A 19,796-nucleotide genomic window follows, 5' to 3' on the forward strand; every position below is an offset into this window, starting at 1 on the left:
GAGCCTGTCTGTTTATTTTAACAGTCAGTCTAAAGGTACAAATGAAAAATACATGTAGAAACAAGTTTGGTAGGGCCAGAGGTGCCACCAAGGAGGGGCCAGGGGGGGCATTGGCCCCTCCTGGCAAGACTGTCCTGTGTTGGTAATATTTTTAATAAACATGAGCACAAGAGAAGAAGGCATCCTACAATGAGTTGAAACATTAACCCTTTAAAACCAGTCGGAGCGGGCACGCTCTGTTTTGCGTAACTATTTTTAAATCCCTGTAGAACCGGAACCGCGTAAGCTAGCGCAATAATTTTCTTTTTGCATATGAAACTGGAGGAGTTGCCATCAGCCATCTTATGCCATCAGCTTGTCCTAGGTCACAGTTTCCTTCCACATAAAGCTTTGCAAAAATTGCATAAAAGGCGCTTGCAGGAACAAAAACATATATAAAGCATAAAGTCATGTTTGACTTTATGCTTTTCTGAATAGTTGCTGGGATGCTCGAATTGCACTGCTGGAAATAGTTTATTTTGATGCACATGCAAATTTGCATCATAGGATTGTTTTTCGTTTTTCCTGCAGTATATAGAAATTGGTGTATCTTAAAAATAAAACTATGAAGACACTCAAAATAAATTCCCTGTTGTTGTAAACTATTTTTTGCAACTTTTTTGTATTTTAAGTTTTGAGGGATAAACCTCCTAAATTTCTCCAGGTAGAAATATATGCAAAAAAACCAAAAACGATTTTCATTTTTTTTGTAGTTTATTGCACTGTTTTGCAATTAATGTAGTTACTATGGACTTAATGCATACATATTATTAAAATATGGGCTATAACAGTTGTATTGATGTATAGCAACTTGAAATGCTCCCAGAAATGGCACTACAGCATGTAAAAATATAATATAAGCTCTGGCGGACTTGGTTCTATGGTAGAGTTAACTTGTTTTTGTTTGTTTTTTTACACACACAGACAGAAGGTTGCCCAATATTTTTAGTGATCCTCATATGGCCACCCTTATGAAAAACAATCTGAAGGTGCCCCTGCTGGTGACAGCATCTTATGTCACCAGTACACAAAATAAGCTTAGAAGCAGAGGAGCTATTTCTGAACTACTGTGTGTAGATTTTACAGTATCCAGCTGTACTACATTGCATATGGACACATTGTTTGACTTCCTAAAAAAACAGGTTTCTCTCTTTCATTCGTGTGAATGTAATAAGACAAATCCAAATGTGGGAGGACAGAAAAGCAGTGCGATAGATAAAGACAGAAGTAAAACAGGAAGGAATGAGTGGGGGAAAGTGGATCTAAAAGGAGATGGGAAAAAAAAGAATGAGAGGAGATGCAGACCGAAAGAAGCATAAGAGGTGAAACATAAGGAAGAAAGAATTGGTAACGAAGAAAGAGACAGGAAGGCTTTAGAGGCTTTTGGATGAGGCTGTCTCCTTATCTGCTTTATCTCCTCCGGTTGTTCACTGCCGGACCCTCTCCCTCCCTTCCTCCCTCCTTCCATCTGTCAGACAGACAGCTGTTGGCAGACTCGCTCTGTTGTTGTTCACTCTGTCCAGAGTCTCCCCAATCCAAGCCCTCAGTTCCTCCATCTCTTTCCAAATATGCTTTTATATTTCTCTCCTCTCCACCCGACCCCTGTCAACAGTTTGGAAGAACTTGACATTCTTTGCGATTTACTCGTGTGGTCAGAAAGTTAAAAAGGTCTTCCTGTGGGTTACATGAGAACATCAGTGACATCAGTGTGCAATCAGAGTTTATTTGGTCTGTTGCACTTATTGTTGGCGATGTGTTTGTATTTGAGTGTATTATGTGAGTCTGAGCTTTATATTGGAATAAAGGACTAATGGTGAGCATTTATTAGAGTTTGGGCACTCTCGTCCTCTGCCAGTGAGATACATATATAGTTTGCTTGATTGCATGTTATTGTTTGGGTGATTGATTGCATTGAACCAGAGGTGTTTTAGTCAACATTTTGATTGGATTCCAGACTCTTCTAAATCTGCTTCAGCTAATACTAAGATTGCCTCTTTTTCTTCTTTAACTTCTCTTCGATTGCCTGTTCACTGATAAGTGTTATATGCAGAGTCTAGCATCAGGTCAATTAAACCTCTGGATGTTGATCTGGTCAGTGTCAAAGGGGGTTTATAATCACTTTCAGCTGCTTTGGTGTTAATGAAATTAGCAACAGGTGCACTAGAGGGGCAACAGTGAGACAGTCTCCGCAACAGGAATGGTTTTACAGTTGGAGGCCACTGATATTTTCTCCCTGCTCATCTTTTCTGAAAGCTTTTTTTTTTTTTTAATATAGTCAATATAATAGTCAATGGTATTATGAGGTAGCATGAGGGGATACCTGGATCCCACTGGTGTGAATATGACAGACAAAAGAAACAGAAACAAACTTTGTGAGGATGGCCTGAGAGCCTGACGTCCTCAAGAGGGTGCTGTGCTCACAGCCTGGCATCGTGGCAAATGGCATTTGCCATAAAACACCAGAATAGGTGCGTGTACCGCTAGTGCCCCGTGCTTTTCACAGATCACCTTCACCTTGAGCACATGTGACAGGCGTAAAAGGGTCTGGAGAGGCTGTGGAGAACATTATACCGCCTGTAGCCTTGATCAGCATGACCAGTTTGGTGGTGGGTCAGTGATGGTCTGGGAAGGCATATCCATGGAGGAAAGCACGGAGCTGTACAGTCTAGACAACACATGAAATCCTTGGGCCCATTTTCAGATACACTAGTACACTGGGTCCTGGGTTCCTCCTGGTGCACTGGTGCATGGCAATGCCTGACCTCATGTGGTGAAAGTATGCAGGCAGTTCCTGGAGAATGAAAGAATTGCCAACATGCTTGCCAATGGAAAACCTCTGGGGCATTATGCTTCAGCCTAACTGATGCTACCAGGTTGGACTTTAGCCTTTCCAGGAGCCATGCAGACAAACACATGTTTGTATGTCCACGAAATGACATCTTTTTGTTCCTAACACATTACCCAATCCTGGGTATCTGAGGGAGGACACTCAGCAGAACAGAAGCAAGCCATCATGCTGTCATGTACAACAAATTGAAAACACAAGTTGTTGTTTTTTTGGCCACATCAATAGAATCTTCTCCTACTGTACCTTACTCACCAAATTTTTCTCCTCCCTGCAACTTGGTCCTCTTTCCCAAAATAAAATTCAACTTGAAAGATCGTCATTTTGACTCATTGTCAATTCCATCATTGAGACGTAAATGCAAGGGGATAGAAGAGTACTTTCACAACATGATAACAGCTGAAAGCTTAAAACAGTCTAAAGATGAAACACTAAATATTTGTTGTATTACCTATACTAAAGAATTTATTTTTCAGCCTATCCCAGCTGTCGTAGGGCGAGAGGCGGGGTACACCCTGGACAGGTCGCCAGTCTGTCGCAGGGCTAACACAACCATTCACGCTCACATTCACTCCCGCATTCACACCTATGTGGCAATTTGGATTAATCAATTAACCTATCCCTGTACCCCGCCTCTCGCCCTATAACAGCTGGGATAGGCTCCAGTGCCCCCCGCGACCCTGAAACGGATAAGTGGAAGCGAATGGATGGATGGATGGAATTTATTTTTCATTCCTTGAACATTTATAACAAAAGGTTTGTTATTAGTGTGTGAGGTATTTTATTTTGAAAGTCATTTGGGATAAAGAGAACATGCCTTGGTTTCGGTAACTTGTTAGAGAGCTGCATTATTAAACTACATTTGTAACTATTTACCCCCTCCCCCCCAAAAAACAAAAAACATTGTATTACTTCATTCCCTCGTTCCAGGTCCGCTGGTCAGATGTGGGTGGGATGGAAGAAGTGAAGCTAAAACTGAAGCAGGCAGTGGAGTGGCCCCTGAAGCACCCAGAGGCCTTCACCCGCATGGGGATCCAGCCACCTAAAGGCGTTCTTCTCTATGGGCCTCCGGGCTGCTCGAAGACCATGATTGCCAAGGCTCTGGCTAATGAAAGTGGGCTCAACTTTCTGGCTATTAAAGTGAGTTTCCTCCATGAAATCTTAAGAATAATCCTTTGCTATCTTTCTTTAGATGAGATTTAATAGAGAATTTTGCTTTTCTGTTATGCAATGGATGATGAGTTGAAATCAAAAAAGGCACTGGGCCAAAGCTTGCTGTTTTTTCCAAACTTTCATACATAAATATGAACAAATAATGTTTTACAGATGTGCCTGTTCATATCATATTCTTGGTTGAGTGCTCTGCCAAAACACTGCATATGACTCAGCCATTAGTTAGATGATGGGTGATTTGTTGAGTCAATCTCAACTCCCAGTCCAAGCCTTTTTAGCGGAACCTCAGTAACAGCAGTGTTTATGTACGTTGCATTGTCATTCCCTCAGAAACCAACTGGAAGAACTTAGTGAAATTACCTCCCTTTAACGTGCATGTGTTGAACAGTTGTGTTTCACATCTTCACTGAAATTTAAAGATGTTTGCACCAAGTTACCTGCTTCACAACTCCATGTTTTTAGCATAGATTGTATACAAAAAAAAGAAATAACTACAATGAAATCAATCAGTCGTATCATATTTGTTTTTTGGAGGCAGATGTTGCCCTATTTAGACAAGAAGGTTAGTGCTAAGTTATTAGCTAATGTGTAGATCACTCCTTCATCCAAAGACTGTACTGGTGCGTTGCATAGACACAGATACCAGCTAATAAGTGACATGCAAGAAGCAAATACTAAAATTTCAATCACCAAAACAATGAGCACAAACTAGTAAAATGGGCTCTTAGTACCATTAAACACACACGGGGCCATGATCTGTCAGATAATTGCATTAAAAGGAAACCACAAACGCAGATGGGAACTCCACTTAACTGACATTTATCTCTAGTCTGTCAGTGAGATGTAAGAGTTAAATGAACACTGAGATATCATTTGTGTTGAAGTAGCAGTGGTGATGTTTCCCTAATGACCTGAAGGCAGATTGGCGGGCCAGCTTCCTCTGCACAGAGCTTCCTTGCTTGCCCTTTGACCCCGTGTTTATCCTCTTTCATTCATCACTCCATCTTCTCTGCCACGTTAGCCTCGCTTCCCTCCAAGCACAGTTGACAGAGATTGATTGATCAGCTTGCTGAATTGTTATCAGTGAATATTTTTAAAGAATGTTGCCATGAAGACAAGAAGCCAAGACAGAAGCCCTCAAGTGGCACCATTAAGCCAGGAGCAAATCTAGATGTGAACTGCAACGTCTTTACCCGAATCAAATCCTGTCGCAAACCCCTGGGATCGACGGAAGGCAGTGCTCCTTTTGGCATGATGTTGGGGTCGAGGATACAACGTTTATGGCAGTTGGTGAAAAACAAAGGGTAGCACTGTAGAAACCAAAAATGTTGTTACACTTACTCTAAAAACAAATATTCCCCTGAAAATTACAAAACGTGCTGTTTCCTAATTACAATAATCAGGTTCAATGTGCACTAGCATTTTAATGGAGCAAATATAATCCAGAGGAATACGAGTTGTTTAATGTCTGTGCACGCACATTAGTCCTGGTGACTATTTCTAGCATTTGATACAAAGTTACTGCTTTTTTTTAAAAAGAGTTTTATTATAATCTTGTGCTGCAAGTTTCAAGTCATCACAAAAAGAATCAGTGAGAAGGGTAAAAACATCCTGTCCCTCCTGCTGAAAGCCACTCTCACCATCTGAAATAACACTATCAGGTTTTTCCAGAGTAGCGGTTGCTTTGACATAGATACTTTATCCAGATTTAAATGTGGATACTTTAAGGCTCAGTCTGTTTCCTCTGTGTGAAAAGCCCTATTATCATCTTGTCAATTTTAGTTTCCTCTCGCTGCAGCCACTCAAATACACTCAAATCCGCAGATGCATACGTGCACGCTAACACACACATACGGAGACTGCTCATATCTCTACATTGTCAATGGTTTTAAACTCACCATGTCCACCCTTTGGCTCTACAACAGAGAGTGAGGAACCAGGGATTAATGAGTCAACCTCCTCACTTACTGCAGGAGACAAAGGGGCTGGGAGTTAAGTGTCGTCTCCTCGGTGAGCCCAGAGGCGTTGAAAGGGTGGATTGCAGTGGAGGAAGTTCTTCTGAGGTTTGAGTGGATGTTTATCTGCTCTGAGCAAGGGAGATATGAGGCAGAAAAGGACTAGGAAGTTAAGAAGAAGAGGGAGAACTGGAGGTTTATTTTGTAGTAATTTGAGTAAAATTAGTCGTGATAGCAGTTTAAGTAGATTTAAATGAAGTGAGTACATTTTTTAGCGTCCACAATTTCCTCATCCACAATGAAATGCCGGAAATGGCTTACTCGCCTCCTATTTTGTCAGGAAATAACAAGCGTATGCTTTCCAGTAATTATCTATTTGAACAAGCAGGTTGTTTGTTATGCCAAACGTCTCTCTGATCGATGCTCTTCAATAGCATACTGACATTGAACGCATCAGCGAGATGCTTTCCTAGTACAGTATTAGTTGATTTGCTGCTGCAGAGCATTTAAACATATCTTAAGTATATCCCATGCTTCTTGTAAAAACCCAGATGTAACTGTCCAAGCTGTGAGGGAAAACTCAAGAAACCATTTTCAAACATCTCTGGTTTTAGGCTGACAGGAGGCCAAAAATGAAGAAGGGAAAAAAGTATCCTCTCAAACATAACCGGCAGAGTGTGGATGTGGTCTTAGTAGCAGTGGTATCTGGAGGAATTAGTGTCTTCCAGTTGGAAGAAACTGCAACTAAATGGAAATAAAATGCTCATTTATCACTGTCAGCAAGGCTGGGTAAAAACCTTGACAAATTTGGCTGCTGTCCTGCACACAGTTTTGATCTGGCTGAGCCAATGCAGTGTTTGGTTTTGGTTACAAACCTTAAATTTTATCTGTGAGAATGAGCCCGAGATTTAATTTGGTAGGTTGTGATGCCAGCTACAGTTATCGTGGCGTTCATAGTAGGTACTGGTAGCACTATTGTACTAACAGTAACAAGGGAGGCCGCAGCAGCAAACAGTACTGTTTATTTGCCAAGTGAACCACAGGTGTTGCATAAAGCAGTACACAGTGTCCAGTAAACATCGAAAGAGTACTGTGGAGGTACGCACTCACACACACGTGCACGCACTGCTGTAATCTGTAACATTCTTACGCTGTATTATCATTGTTTGTTTTTCACCGGGCTCTTTGTAGCCTGCAAAAGATGTGACAAAGAAGCAGCTGCTGTGTGGTCACAGTTTAAACAGCTATGCTAACAGGACTGCCACCAGATGAAGCTTCAGGACAAAAAAGGAATGATTAGTCATAAAGGTGCTAGTAATTAAGGCAAATGAATTCTTTCTGGACAGAATAAAACCCGCATCAAAGTGTTTTGAGTATTAGTTAATATAATTTAGCATTTCAGGTTGTAAATATGTCACGTTTTAGACTAGCTTGAATAACTTTAAATCGCTTTAAACTTTCTTTCAGGGCCCAGAATTACTGAGTAAATATGTTGGGGAGTCCGAACGAGCTGTGAGAGAGGTATGTGCATTTAACATCCTTGTTTTTTATCATTTACATATATATTTACGTATATATATAAGTTGTGTAAGCAGAAAGTTATGCAAACTGAGTTGATTTCCTGGCCTCTTTATTTCCTCCGTCCATGCTCTGGATATTTTTGGTTGTTTACGCAATGAAAGGATGACCTGAGATGTAATTCATGGCATTAATGAGTGTTGTATTTCCTCTGTATGTTTGTGCGCACTTCTGGTTGGGAGTGATTCACAAGTCCGGTTAAACATTTGTCCTGTTTTCCTCTTTTCTATTGTTGCTGACGCTGCTCGCAGGTGTTTCGGAAGGCGAGGGCCGTCGCTCCCTCCATCGTCTTCTTTGACGAGATTGATGCTCTCGCAAGTGAAAGAGGAAGGTACAGTATGTTCTTTTCATAGCCTTCGTACATAATAATCCCCCCCCCCCTTTCCTCCTCTGCTCTGTTCATTCCTTGTCCAGTCATGATGATGCACAATCATCACTGTGGTCGGCTTTAGTTCACCAGCCTTAATCTTTGACCCCCCGCAGATCTCACAGTTAATTCATATGAGGGTTAGCGCAAACATCCCAGGAAGTCTGCATGACTGCACTATCCAAGCCAGCCACTCAGTTCTCGTCGTGTCTCCTCAAACTTCTGCGGCTTTTCACTCCCGGTGAACACAGAACACAGTCTTGTCTGGAGGAGCTTTAGTGGGATGGCACTGGGAACATCTGTGGCTTAAAGGAAAGAGGACGAGGGGGAGGGAGGGGGGGCGGACAGAGGACACAGGCCGGAGGCGCACAAACACTTCATTGTGCCCTTCCACAGCAGATGGGGAAGGCCAAATATGCAGCAAGCTTCCTGGTTAAACCAACCGATGAAACTAAGTTGTAGGAAGGAGCAGAGAAAGGCCAATGGGCAGTCTTTGTAACCTTTGTGAGTGGGCCCTTTGTCAAAGCATCACATTCTGCTTCTAAGACAAAACATATTTTGATAACTGTACTTTTGTTAACGGGCTTCCGCTCATGAGATGTTGAATTTTTAACATCTTATATTCCCTTGACCTTAGTCTTAGACTTGATAAGCTAGGCCTTTCACTAGGCTGAGCTTTAGAGCTTGTGACTTATAATGCAGTCTTGGCTCTTGCGCTGCAATCAGCATACAGGATATACTATTGCAACTTTGATTCATCCATTTGCCAGCGGGACTGACGAGCATTTTGGCTCTTACGATATGATTGAGCCTCGCTTTCTCATTATCTCCATGTCCAATTTTGTGATTGATCTCAACGAGAACCAACTGTGAGGTGGCAACGATCGACGTTTGCCTGGATGTGTGCCTTGAGCCCACTCACTGTTTTAAAAATGCACTTAGCGCTGATCTGTAAAGGTTATTTATTGGTGTTCACTTCCTGCCATGTTTAATCAATGAAGTGCCTCGCGCATGCCGGCAAGAATTTAAAACTGTTGACACAACCAGACAGTCTCTGCCGGATTGTGAGCCCGTGCGTGTGTGAGAGATTGCGTTTTTCTTTTCGAGGCAGGACAAACGCCTGTAAATCTGTCAGCCTACCTGCCACGAGTCTAAACTGGTGAAATGAAATGAAGAAAATTGAAGAAAGACGGAAACAGAGGCCAAATTTGAGAAGCAGAGAGTGATTGGTTTTACTTCTGATAAGTTTTTTTTCCACATAATAGCACCTTTTAATGCTTTCCTTTTTATTTCTGTTTTCCTTTTTTTTTCTCTGTTTTGTTTTTATCGTCCCATCCTCAGCTTGTTTTTTGTTCAGTTTCTCTTTTTCTCCTCCTCATGACTTTTTTCTGTTTATTTTCCCATGATAACTTTTCTCATCTTGCGCCTTTGCTACTTTTCTCTTCAAGCTGCCATCCCAATTCATTGCAGCTTCCTTGGCATCTCCCCTCACCCAAACTTTGTCTCTCCCCCTTCCCCCCACCCCCTTTTCTGTCTCCCTTCATATCTCAGTGACAGAGCTCTTTTGTGTTCCTCTGCAGCCTTGTCTGTGCTAATGACGTCTGGCACTTCCGCTGGCCCTGTCAACAGAGACTGTGTGTGTGTGTTTGAGCTTGGAGGGATAGCTGTCTGCACTGTGTTATGGAAAATAACCACCTTGTTATGCAGTGACTAATGCAACGATGAGCTTTTTTTGTTTTTTGCGATACAGCTGTCGATTTGCTATTATGCAGTTCTTCTGTCCCACTGTTGCAATGGACGAAGTGGTCCGTCACTGCAATGTATAAAGTTTTGTTTGGTAAAAACTGTTCCTGGATGTTCAGGTAGCCTCAGATGGCTGACCTTACTCATTCACTGACCCCTTTAACATTTGGAAGCTGCTCAATCTTTAAATTTTGCTCCATTTAGGTGAAAGGGAACAGCCTGTCTTTCCTTCTTTTACCCTTCTCTGACTCATTTTCAGTAGAACATCTCAATACTTTGGTTTACCTTTGAATTACATGAAATATTTGCATAGATCGGCTTTCCTTCTTCATCACATTGACTTCAGGTGAGGCAAGATATTCACAAGTCCAAACAAAGGGACGTATTTAACAACCAAAGAAGAGCTGCTTTATTATAGAGGGATTGCCTGTTTTCTGCTGCCTTGTTTTGAGTTCAGTTTAATACGTCATTGGCAAGAGAGCTCGCTTTTGCTGCCAGTTTTTTTGAAAGAAGTATTGTGCTAATGAAAGTGTCTGCTTGCCGAATGTCAAATGTTCCCTTCAAGTACTCAAGAACTGGCAAATTTTCCTGATTATGTAGAATTGTAAATATTGTGATGGATGATAAAGTTTTTCAGCATGTGTTGTACCGCACTCCTGAGAGAAAAAGGATGAATTCTTCTACATATCTGGATCATTTATCTTCCCATTCATCCATCACGCATGTAACTTCATTATCCCTTATCCTTTACTCTCATTGCTCCGAATATTTCTTTTCTGTGCATTTCCTCCTTTCCACGTTCATACCTTTACAGGTCATGGTGTTCTTCCTCCCTTCCCATCCATCATTTAGCTGTACTTCACTTAACACTCAGTAATTCAATAATTAAGTTTTTCACCCGATTCGAGGTAATTTATATACGTCCTTTCCTGTCTGCGTTATCCATTTAATCATCCAGCCACACATCGCTTTCTTCTCTCTTTTCCATCTTCTTTCGCTCATCTATCTTCTGTGCTTCTCCATGCCTTCAGCTCCTCTGGTTCCAGTGGTGTGGGGGACCGGGTCCTGGCTCAGCTCCTGACAGAGATGGACGGCATCGAGCAGCTCAGAGACGTCACCGTTCTGGCTGCCACCAACCGGCCTGACATGATCGATAAGGTAAACAGACGCCGGCTCTCTGTCTTCATCTCTCCATCCTCCTCTTTGGTCCATGATTGATAAGCTTGAGGAGATGTTTAGTTTGTCTCCCTTGTCTACTCCTCTCCCTCCCTTACTTTGTTGTACGTGATTGATAAGGTTAAAGGCCGCTTGCCCCGCTCCGTCTTCTGTGACTTGCTCTTCGGATGCTGATGCCATTAGTACGTCGTGGTGCACTTTATATGGTTTCAGTTGCATCCATAATAAATTGTTCTAAGTAACTCAATCTACCTTCATGCTTCTACCCTTTTAGTTTACTTTAGTGGAATAACTGCTGCCAAAGCATTTTTTTTGGTCCTCTTTCTGACCCAAACCAATTCACATATCTGATTAGAAATTAGGCTGTAATATGATGAGGTCATCAAATATAATAAATTCTTCGTTTCATTTTAGCCTCCGGGGATTGGGAGCATTAGTGATTGGGAGCTCAAGCCAAGCCGCTAAACATCTACAACCACTTTACCTTTACGTTTAATTTGCTTCATTTAAAACTCAGTAAAGGTCAAACATTTGTCTCATTGTCATTTCTACTTCCTCTCCTTGACAATTTGAAGATCATACTCCCGTCTTTTCTCCCTTAGCCTCCCTCTGCTTTTATCTCCTCCTTTCTCTTTTCTCCACAAAACCTGTGTTTGGTATCCACCCATCTCTGTTTTAATGAAATTTCCTGAGTGCTGATCAAAGACTGAGCCTGTGCCTTGTCAAGAAGGACACAGGAAAGGAGAATGTCGCCGTGCTCTGTAAGCTTCTGCACAGGCAGCCCTTTCTCAGTTTTTCTTCTGCTTTTTTTGCGGTAGGGTGTCCTCCGATATTGAGTTTAAAAAATACTTTGATGTTACACATTTTAAAAGACGGTATCACGTCCTAACTTAACATGGCAAGCATTAAAATATTGCTGAATTAAGTAAACAGGAAGAAAATTACATAAAGCTGTTGTTCCTCCAACCAGCAACGGATCAACAGATCAATACACTTTTTTATATATTGATTAGTTGTTATAAACTGGTAAGGACTTTTTGATAACATGCTGCTCAAACAGCCCACTTGTGGAAAATTGATCCATCACTATGGTGATGGTAAAACCAAAGTAAATTTCAGCAACAACTGATTGCAGTCTCAATTCAGACGCTTTTTAGTGGTATCACTGCTAAAGAAACATACTAAGCATAGAACTGTGAGAGTGTGTATGTGTGTGTCTAAAAGAAAGAAAGATTTAAAAAAAGGGGGGGGAATCAAGCCCCTGGGTGCACAGATGGGAAACCCCAGGCATCCTTGTACAAGCTGGCCTCCCTCTCAGGAAGTGGTCCCCCGTGCAGCTGAGAAATCAGATTACCTCCTGCTGGCAGTATCCCCCGACACAGTGTGTGTGTGCGTGCTTGCATGTGTAACGTGTGTGTTTTCATAGGTTCAAGTCATCTGAATGGGGAACGGAAGCTGCCAAATGGACAGACAGGCAACCCCACATTCACCCCTTACTATTTTAACACCCTACCCTTCTTTACCGCTCATTCGCCACCACCGGCGCTGTCTGTCACTTCAAGCCGGAGATGGGCAGACATTTCCATGCCAATGGCAGGATGTGATAGGACAAATGAAGATTAATGGGACGCCGTGGTGTCAATGAAGTTATTGTGGGCTGTTAGAGGTGCAGTGGAGGCCTCCTGGGGGCCTCAGCTGTTTGACGGACAGATTGAGTGGGATGGCGAGAGAAAGAGAGTGGGGAAAGTGGTGTTTATTTTAGCTCGAAAGGAGCAGGGCTGTTGTCCATCTCTCAACAGCTCCTACACAACATTTTAGGTTTTAGTTTTTTTATCCGGTTGTTTTAGTGCTCTCCATTTAATGTCTGTGTAAATAATGTTTTTCATTTAGTCAGTTAAAGACCTGCAACACATCTTTGGTAAGTGTATATTGAGGAGGCAGTTTAGCAAAAATATAATCATTTAAATATAGATTCCCACATGGTTCTTATCAGCTCTTTTGGGGAAAATGAAATTGTCATTTCTTTCCTTAAAAATGCTCTTAGAGTGATGCTCTGAGATGCACACATGGATGGATTTACTTTGCTAAGGAGTAAAATAAATCCTGATTTTCTTTGCTTTTTCCTTACTTGGGAGTGATGTCCCTCCGAGCTCCGAGGCAAATGGGACGCAGGATTCTAGCATATCATGTCATGATGGCATAATCAAAGCATGTTGTCAAACAAAATGTAAGTTTACACCTGATTGTAATGATCCATGATTTATGATTTCACTTAAATTAACCTCCTAAGACCCGAACTCTTCCACGGCATGCATTTTTTTATTTCTCTTTGATATTTGAGCTGATTGGGATATTTGACCTGAAGAATGAAAAACAAAGAATTACCAGATATTTTTATTTATTTATTTATTTTTACCTAACTTTTGTTTCTAAGAAAAATGAGCTCCACATATGAGAACATTTGTTTAAATTTAGATAGAACAGAAGCAGTATAATGTCCTGGTAAGTGGGTGTTTGAGTATTTTGGTCTAAATAACCCAAAATGTGATGTCCACATATGTGGATGCCAGGTCCTAGGAGGTTAGTATAGAAATATGTTGACATTAACACGTTTAAATCAGCCTTACTTACTGCTACTTATGAAATTACCCAACCAAAGACCAACTTATTGATTACTATATTTAGATTTAGATTTTCCATTGTTTTCTTTCAGTAAACTGTCATGTATGTGTTGCATTTCTTCATCATAAAACAACAGATTATCTTAATATTTGCATACAGTTTCTTACACACTATTAGGAGTTAAACTGTAGATGCCTGCAGTTGATTTGATTCTCAAGCCTAACAGTGGATTTATGTTTCTGTGTTAAATATGTGCCATAGGTACACTGCAATCATAAACCCTTCAGAAATCTTATACCGTAACCTGATGCTTAACTCCGTAGATATCTAACCACATGCCCCCAAGCACCCAGCATGAATAAAGTGAATGTGCTTGTCAAAAAAAACATACAAACGGGGACAACCTGTTCTTGTCCCAAACATGCACGAAAAGGGTCTGTGTAAGAAATGTCATAAAGCAGTCATGATGACGTGTCACCAAACACCACCATCCTACCCCCATTGCCCCCTCCAGCTTAAGAAGAAAAAAAAACTCTCCCACTTCCTCTTTCCTTTGTATTGCGCCAATCACCCAGGCCCACCTCTGACCCACTATGACTGAGCTGTGGTGATTGATTAGCACCACCAGGAATATTTATCCAGGCTGATCTAGTAGGAAGAACCCCCTGTCACTCTGTTTGTCGAGCAGCTGTCCATCTTGTTTATTGTACACACAAACACACACTCACAAACCAGAAGCCCCTTTTCTAGTCGGTAAAATGATGCTTTGATAGTTTTTTCCCCATTACAGTTTGTCTTTGCTGTGAACCCATGGGTTACTTTTGTCTCAGAAAGATAGTGTTGGTCTGTTGTTTCACTGAAAAGCCCATTTGTTTGCCCTAATGTGTGCTAGGCTTTATCCATGCTATCAGGAGGCAGGGCTACTTACAGTGGAGAAGATTGCTAGCAGATGGGTCTTTGTTTGTGACCAGAAGTTACCAACTGGGCTCTTATCTGAACAAGGGGCCACAACAAAACAGAGGCAGCAGAATTAGAATTGAAAGGGCAGCATGTCTACGTTGCTGTTCAGTACTGTAGGGGAAATTACAGTGGGTGAGTTTATCCTTCAACAAGTCAACACTTTCTGCTATTATTAGACATGAGAGTGTTTTTAATATTTATATTTTATAAGTATTGTGTTGGTGCACCCAGCAACTTACAAATTTCCACCTACACCAGATTCCTCTTTCTATTTTACAAAAACCCAAAGATTATTTATGACTCAAAAATGATCCGTTGAGTCACAAGTAGAGTACACAGCGTCCCAGTGGCATCCATTTGTCATCGAGCCTTTTTGTTGTTGACATTTTCCAGCGTTTGAAACCCGTTTCCCACCAGATCACAGTGTGTTTTAGTCACTAACCGTTATGTATTCGATTTTCTGCCCTCTCATGTTTACGGACTCCTCCTTCTTAAAGTCTTCTGTGCTGTAGTGTAGCTTCTGAACAGGAGATGGGGCCAAAACTGACACGGGCCAAGATTCTTGACAATTCTTTTCAAAACTTGTCGATCCTACTTTAAAGTAAAGAAATGAAAATGTTCAAAAGTGTTAAAACGCCTTTGGTGCTTAAAGGATCGTGTAAGAAGCCTTTAATGTTATAAAGTAAATTCCTTCTGTGGCTGGTAACAGTCACATGTTTTATGTGACACAGAATACATTTTGGCACATAAAAATGAGCTTAGGGTGGAAGGAGTAGTGCACTTGTTATATTATTTAAAAGCATGTAATGATGATGCTTTGTGCACTGTTGTCTCTATAAATTAATGTAACTGCTATGCCTAGAGTTTTTTGATTTGGTCCAAAAAGTCATACCACATGATGTCTGGCACTGGAAACATGAGGACACATGAATCTCTGTGCTCTTGTAGTACCGTAACTGACCTTATAAATGTGTAACTTTTTATTCATTCATAATTGTAGCTATCTTTTTGTAGAATCTGTGGTCCTTTCTAATCCAAGATCCAAGTTAAACATTTGTATTTTGTAATCAGATCAAAAGAAAAAGTATATTCTCATTTCATGTGTATATCAGTGCACCTGGCCCTAGGTTTGACCAAGTATATGGAGCATGTTGATCAAAGTCCATTCATTAAGCCATTCTGTGGCCTACCGGGCTTTAGCAGGAGTCATACAAAGTAAACACTTGACATCACGCCAGTTCGAGCAGCCTGAACATCTGCCAGTGTTTTCCCAGCCAGTCTGGATGTTGCTAATTGTAATCACAGATGAATTCCACCAGACTGTAATTAGTGGGCCACTTGTTAAATATTCAGGCATTAGTTAAGTGTAGCTTTGATTTTTTTTTTCCTCCCCTCTCCTCCTCTCTGCTGCATTCAGTGCTTCTGTGTCTGTTGTGGCTTTCCATTCATCTGTGCAGGTCATTGTGCTGGTTTATGCTTTTGTTATCACCTGTTTAGCGAACCAAAATGGTAGAATCTCCCACCTCATGAAATGAAAAAGCATCAAATAAGTTATCTAATAATAACTGCAATCTGCATTCGTGACAGTGGTAGATATGCCGACTGCAAATCATCGTCTCTGCGAATCTAGAAACCGTAAATGTTTATATTTCCCCTGATCATTTTTAGACTGCCAGTTAAGTGTGAATGGCCAAATTCCATATTAATCATGGAAACCCACCTCAAGGTACATTTAGTAACTATACTGGAGCTTTCGAATGGTTGCCTTGCACATAAAAGAGTCCTGGTTTCAATTCAGGAAGGAGACACAAAACCCGGGCTCAGGGGGTCACTGCGCTCAGTGTGGTTTCCAAGCCCAGAGAAATCATCAGGAAGGCATCTGGTATAAAATTTGTGCCAAATCAAATATGCAGATCCGTCCGTTATGGCGACCTTTTGGGAAATAAGGAAGCAGTTGAAAATGTCTTCTTTTACCAGAGATTCTAAAGGTATGACAGGCTTCCTTAGGCCAATTTTGCTCTGTTGTTAGCCCGTTTTCCTTTTTAAGGGAACTTTTTTACCTTAAAACATATCAGCAGCATCTGAAATCCAAATTGTTGTGAATTATTATATTTTTCTCTCAGTCAAATGAATTATTTAACTGGTTATTTTTGATTTTTTCATGGCTAATCTGACTCAAAGGTGAAGTAACCTAATGAAAAGCTTTTGAAATGCATACGTCTGAACCATGCTGTGCTTTTGCTTCTGTGTGTTGGCTCTTATGAATACCTCTTAATTCCTTCTTCCATAAAGACTGTACATTAAGGCTTTCTTCACTTAAGTATCGAAAGCCTCTCTTGAACACTCAAAACATTTCAGTCTTTGTTATGTGGCCTCACAACAGGGCATCGGAGGATCCTCAGTTTCTTTCTGTGAATACCTTTTGTTTTGCCTTTTCTTTAGTAGAAACCTCCACCTGAGCCATGCCTCCACTCAACAGGAAACTACCCTTAGCTAAAAGACCGACTATAAGCCAGGCAGTCAAAACAGGCCATATTTTATTTTGTGTTGGCCTGACGTTATCATCTCCCAAGCTTTGCTCTCCTCTCGTGACGAGCCAAGCATGATGGAATCTCTATTGGTGCTGTCTTAAAGGATTAGAGCTTATTCACTGTTTTTTCCTGACTGCACAGTTCTGAATAGAGCCCTGCTGCCACAGTTCAGTGTCCTACTGAAGCCGAGCTGAGCTGTTGATAGCTGTGCTTCAAAATGCTGTTTTCATGTAGAGATAAGGGTTTTTTTGTTGCATTTACCACTTATTCTATTTTTTGGTATGATTTGCTGTTTGAGAATCGCTCTTTCCTGTCCCGGTAACGTTTCCAAGATTTGGTAATGAGAATGCAGAGTGAGAGTTTTGACCTGCAGGTTAGTAAAACTGCTAACCTGCAAAATAAAGTGTGCGAGTATGTCTTTGCAAACAAGAAATGAGATACCACCGAGGCATGGATGAGCTCTGGGAAGCTGCGTGTGTGTGTGTTTGTGTGTTTGGGCACTGGGGGAGCAGGATCCCCAGGCAAGTATCAAACTTCAAGGGCTGTATTAGTGTCAGCTTACACATGTGTGCATCCAAGAATATCATCACAAAAAAGCCTCCAGTCCAACCAGACATAGAAAAAATCCTGCAGGGCCACAATTTGGTTATCCAAGCCTAGACGCAAGTTTTCTGCAAAGAAAATTTATTTTCTGGTAAACGGCAACATATTTCTCATATTCACACACTTACAAACATAAAATTCAAATATTTAGTGAGACATTGCTTGTTTTTTGTGGTATTGCTTTTATCCAACACATCTCGGTTTGTGTGTGTTTTTAAATATTCTTCCTGCAGTTGGCATTGAGCAAAAGCAAAAGAGACATGAGGATGGGAGAGGGAGGTGTGCGTGGGGTGGAAAGGAGGGAGTAAGGGAGGGGTAGGGAGGAAATGAGGGCTCTTTGTGCTCTGCTACCTGGCAGACATCTCCAGCATGTGTCGTCTTGCCTTTTGGCAAGCCGAGACCACCGGCGCCCTTGGAATGCTCTCAGTTCAGGAAATCTCGTTTATTCTCATAAACGCTACTCCTAACCCCTCTCCTGCTGCACTGCTGAAGAGCTTGCATATTTTTTTTCCTCTTTCGCAGTTTAGTATTTCTGTCTTGTGCAGTAATTCATTTGTTCGTTTTCTGTTTTTCCTGTAGAATTTACACCACGAGAGAAGGGTTTATCCGTGTTCTTCCTCACCCGTGAGCTTTATAAGCGCACAATTAAGGGCCACTTTCAAGTCCGTCAGTAACTAGCGTGTCCTTGTGTAAATGTTTGTTTTCAGGTTCTGCTATTTGTGTCTGATAAACATCGCAAACATTTATGAAACCAGTTGTCGGTGTGCAAGGTTGGATCAGTCAGAGGGATGCTCTTTTTTGTTGTGGCTGATTGTCTTGCAGTGCAGCTGTGACTTGTTGTTTTGCTATCAGGCAACAGGTAAATCTTTCAGTTGAGAACTTAGCTAAGGTGCTTTGTTTTTTTGTAATTGCATTCCTGCCAATGAGTCGGCTGTATAAGTTTTAAAAACCTCTGACGAGTGACTTTACAGCTCTGATGAGAGTGAAAGAGTCGATGTTCCCAGCAGGCTGCAGCACCCACATAAAAGGAGTAGTTTATGAAAAATGGAAATTTAAACTGGAACCATGGAATGTTGGTGTTTTAACCAACAAGTGGTTCAGCTTTAATTACAAAAAATTCCTTCGATTGGATGGCTTAAAGAAAACTAAGAAAAGAAAAAACAAACTCACAATTTTTATGCAACATTTAAAGGGGACACTCACCATGAAAGAATCTTGTTCGCAAGACTTTTTGTCCAGTAAATTTGTTTTGAAGGAATCTCTGTCTACATTTTTCAGTGTCAGCTACAAGGAACAAAACGAATGAGAATCACTCATTTATTGAATCTGGCTCCATCCTAACATTGATTTATTATTTATTTGTTTGTTTATGTTTTTAAAGATATCAAACTAACATCATCTACGTGATTTCAGCAAGGATTCAAATTTACTTGAGTTTTTGTTATGCCAACTAATCCAAATGCATAGGTTCATATTACATTAGCTTAGTTTAAATGCAATAAGATAAGCTATGTTGTGTTTCCAGGCTAAATTCTGAGTGACAAATAAACTAATCTAAAATAGTCCCTTCGAATGGGGCCAGTTTCTCGGCACAGCGTGGTATGCCAACAGTGAGAGCTTTGACTAAAAATGCAGTGTCATTCGCCATGACAGAGCAAATGCATGCTATCACACAGGGCTTGGTAGCTTACAGCGATATGAAGTGCATCCTGTGTTGCCTGTAACAAAAAGCAGGACGACTGTCACTGTGAAGGCTTTAGAGAATTGTAAAATCTTACTTTTTTGGCGTCTGATAACCATAGTAGGCGTAATGTATATTCGAGGAAGCCTTCCTGGATCGTTTATCATTTTTCAAGGCTGCCTGCAAGAAGGCACTCGCACCCACACACCAATAAAATATTCAGCAGGAAAACACTGAAGTTTATGGGAAGTTTTTTGGGGAAACATGAAATGGAATATGCTGACAACAGTATGATTTAATCTTATGGACACATAGATACACCACAGTCATTGTTTAGGCATTAAAATTAAATGTAAAAAGCATCTCATTTAAAAAAAGTATAAAGTATATAGAGACCAATATATATGTAAGTATGTCAATAATATATATATGGGAAGTTTTTTGGGGAAACATGAAATGGAATATGCTGACAACAGTATGATTTAATCTTATGGACACATAGATACACCACAGTCATTGTTTA

General features: G+C 40.9%; 1 protein-coding gene across 1 annotated transcript in view; it reads left to right on the forward strand.

Annotated features, from left to right (window-relative positions):
* afg2a (AFG2 AAA ATPase homolog A) overlaps positions 1 to 19,796 on the forward strand; it is a 104,267-nt gene that overhangs the window by 24,347 nt on the left and 60,124 nt on the right. The window contains exons 9-12 of the mRNA XM_013909150.1: positions 3,815 to 4,024; positions 7,480 to 7,533; positions 7,842 to 7,921; positions 10,732 to 10,858. Of these exons, the coding sequence (XP_013764604.1) occupies positions 3,815 to 4,024; positions 7,480 to 7,533; positions 7,842 to 7,921; positions 10,732 to 10,858 (471 nt within the window). The remainder of the gene's footprint in view (positions 1 to 3,814; positions 4,025 to 7,479; positions 7,534 to 7,841; positions 7,922 to 10,731; positions 10,859 to 19,796) is intronic.

Source organism: Pundamilia nyererei, unplaced genomic scaffold, assembly GCF_000239375.1.
Source record: "Pundamilia nyererei isolate P.nyererei 1_Seehausen unplaced genomic scaffold, PunNye1.0 scaffold00020, whole genome shotgun sequence".
Classification (NCBI taxonomy): Eukaryota; Metazoa; Chordata; class Actinopteri; order Cichliformes; family Cichlidae; genus Pundamilia; species Pundamilia nyererei.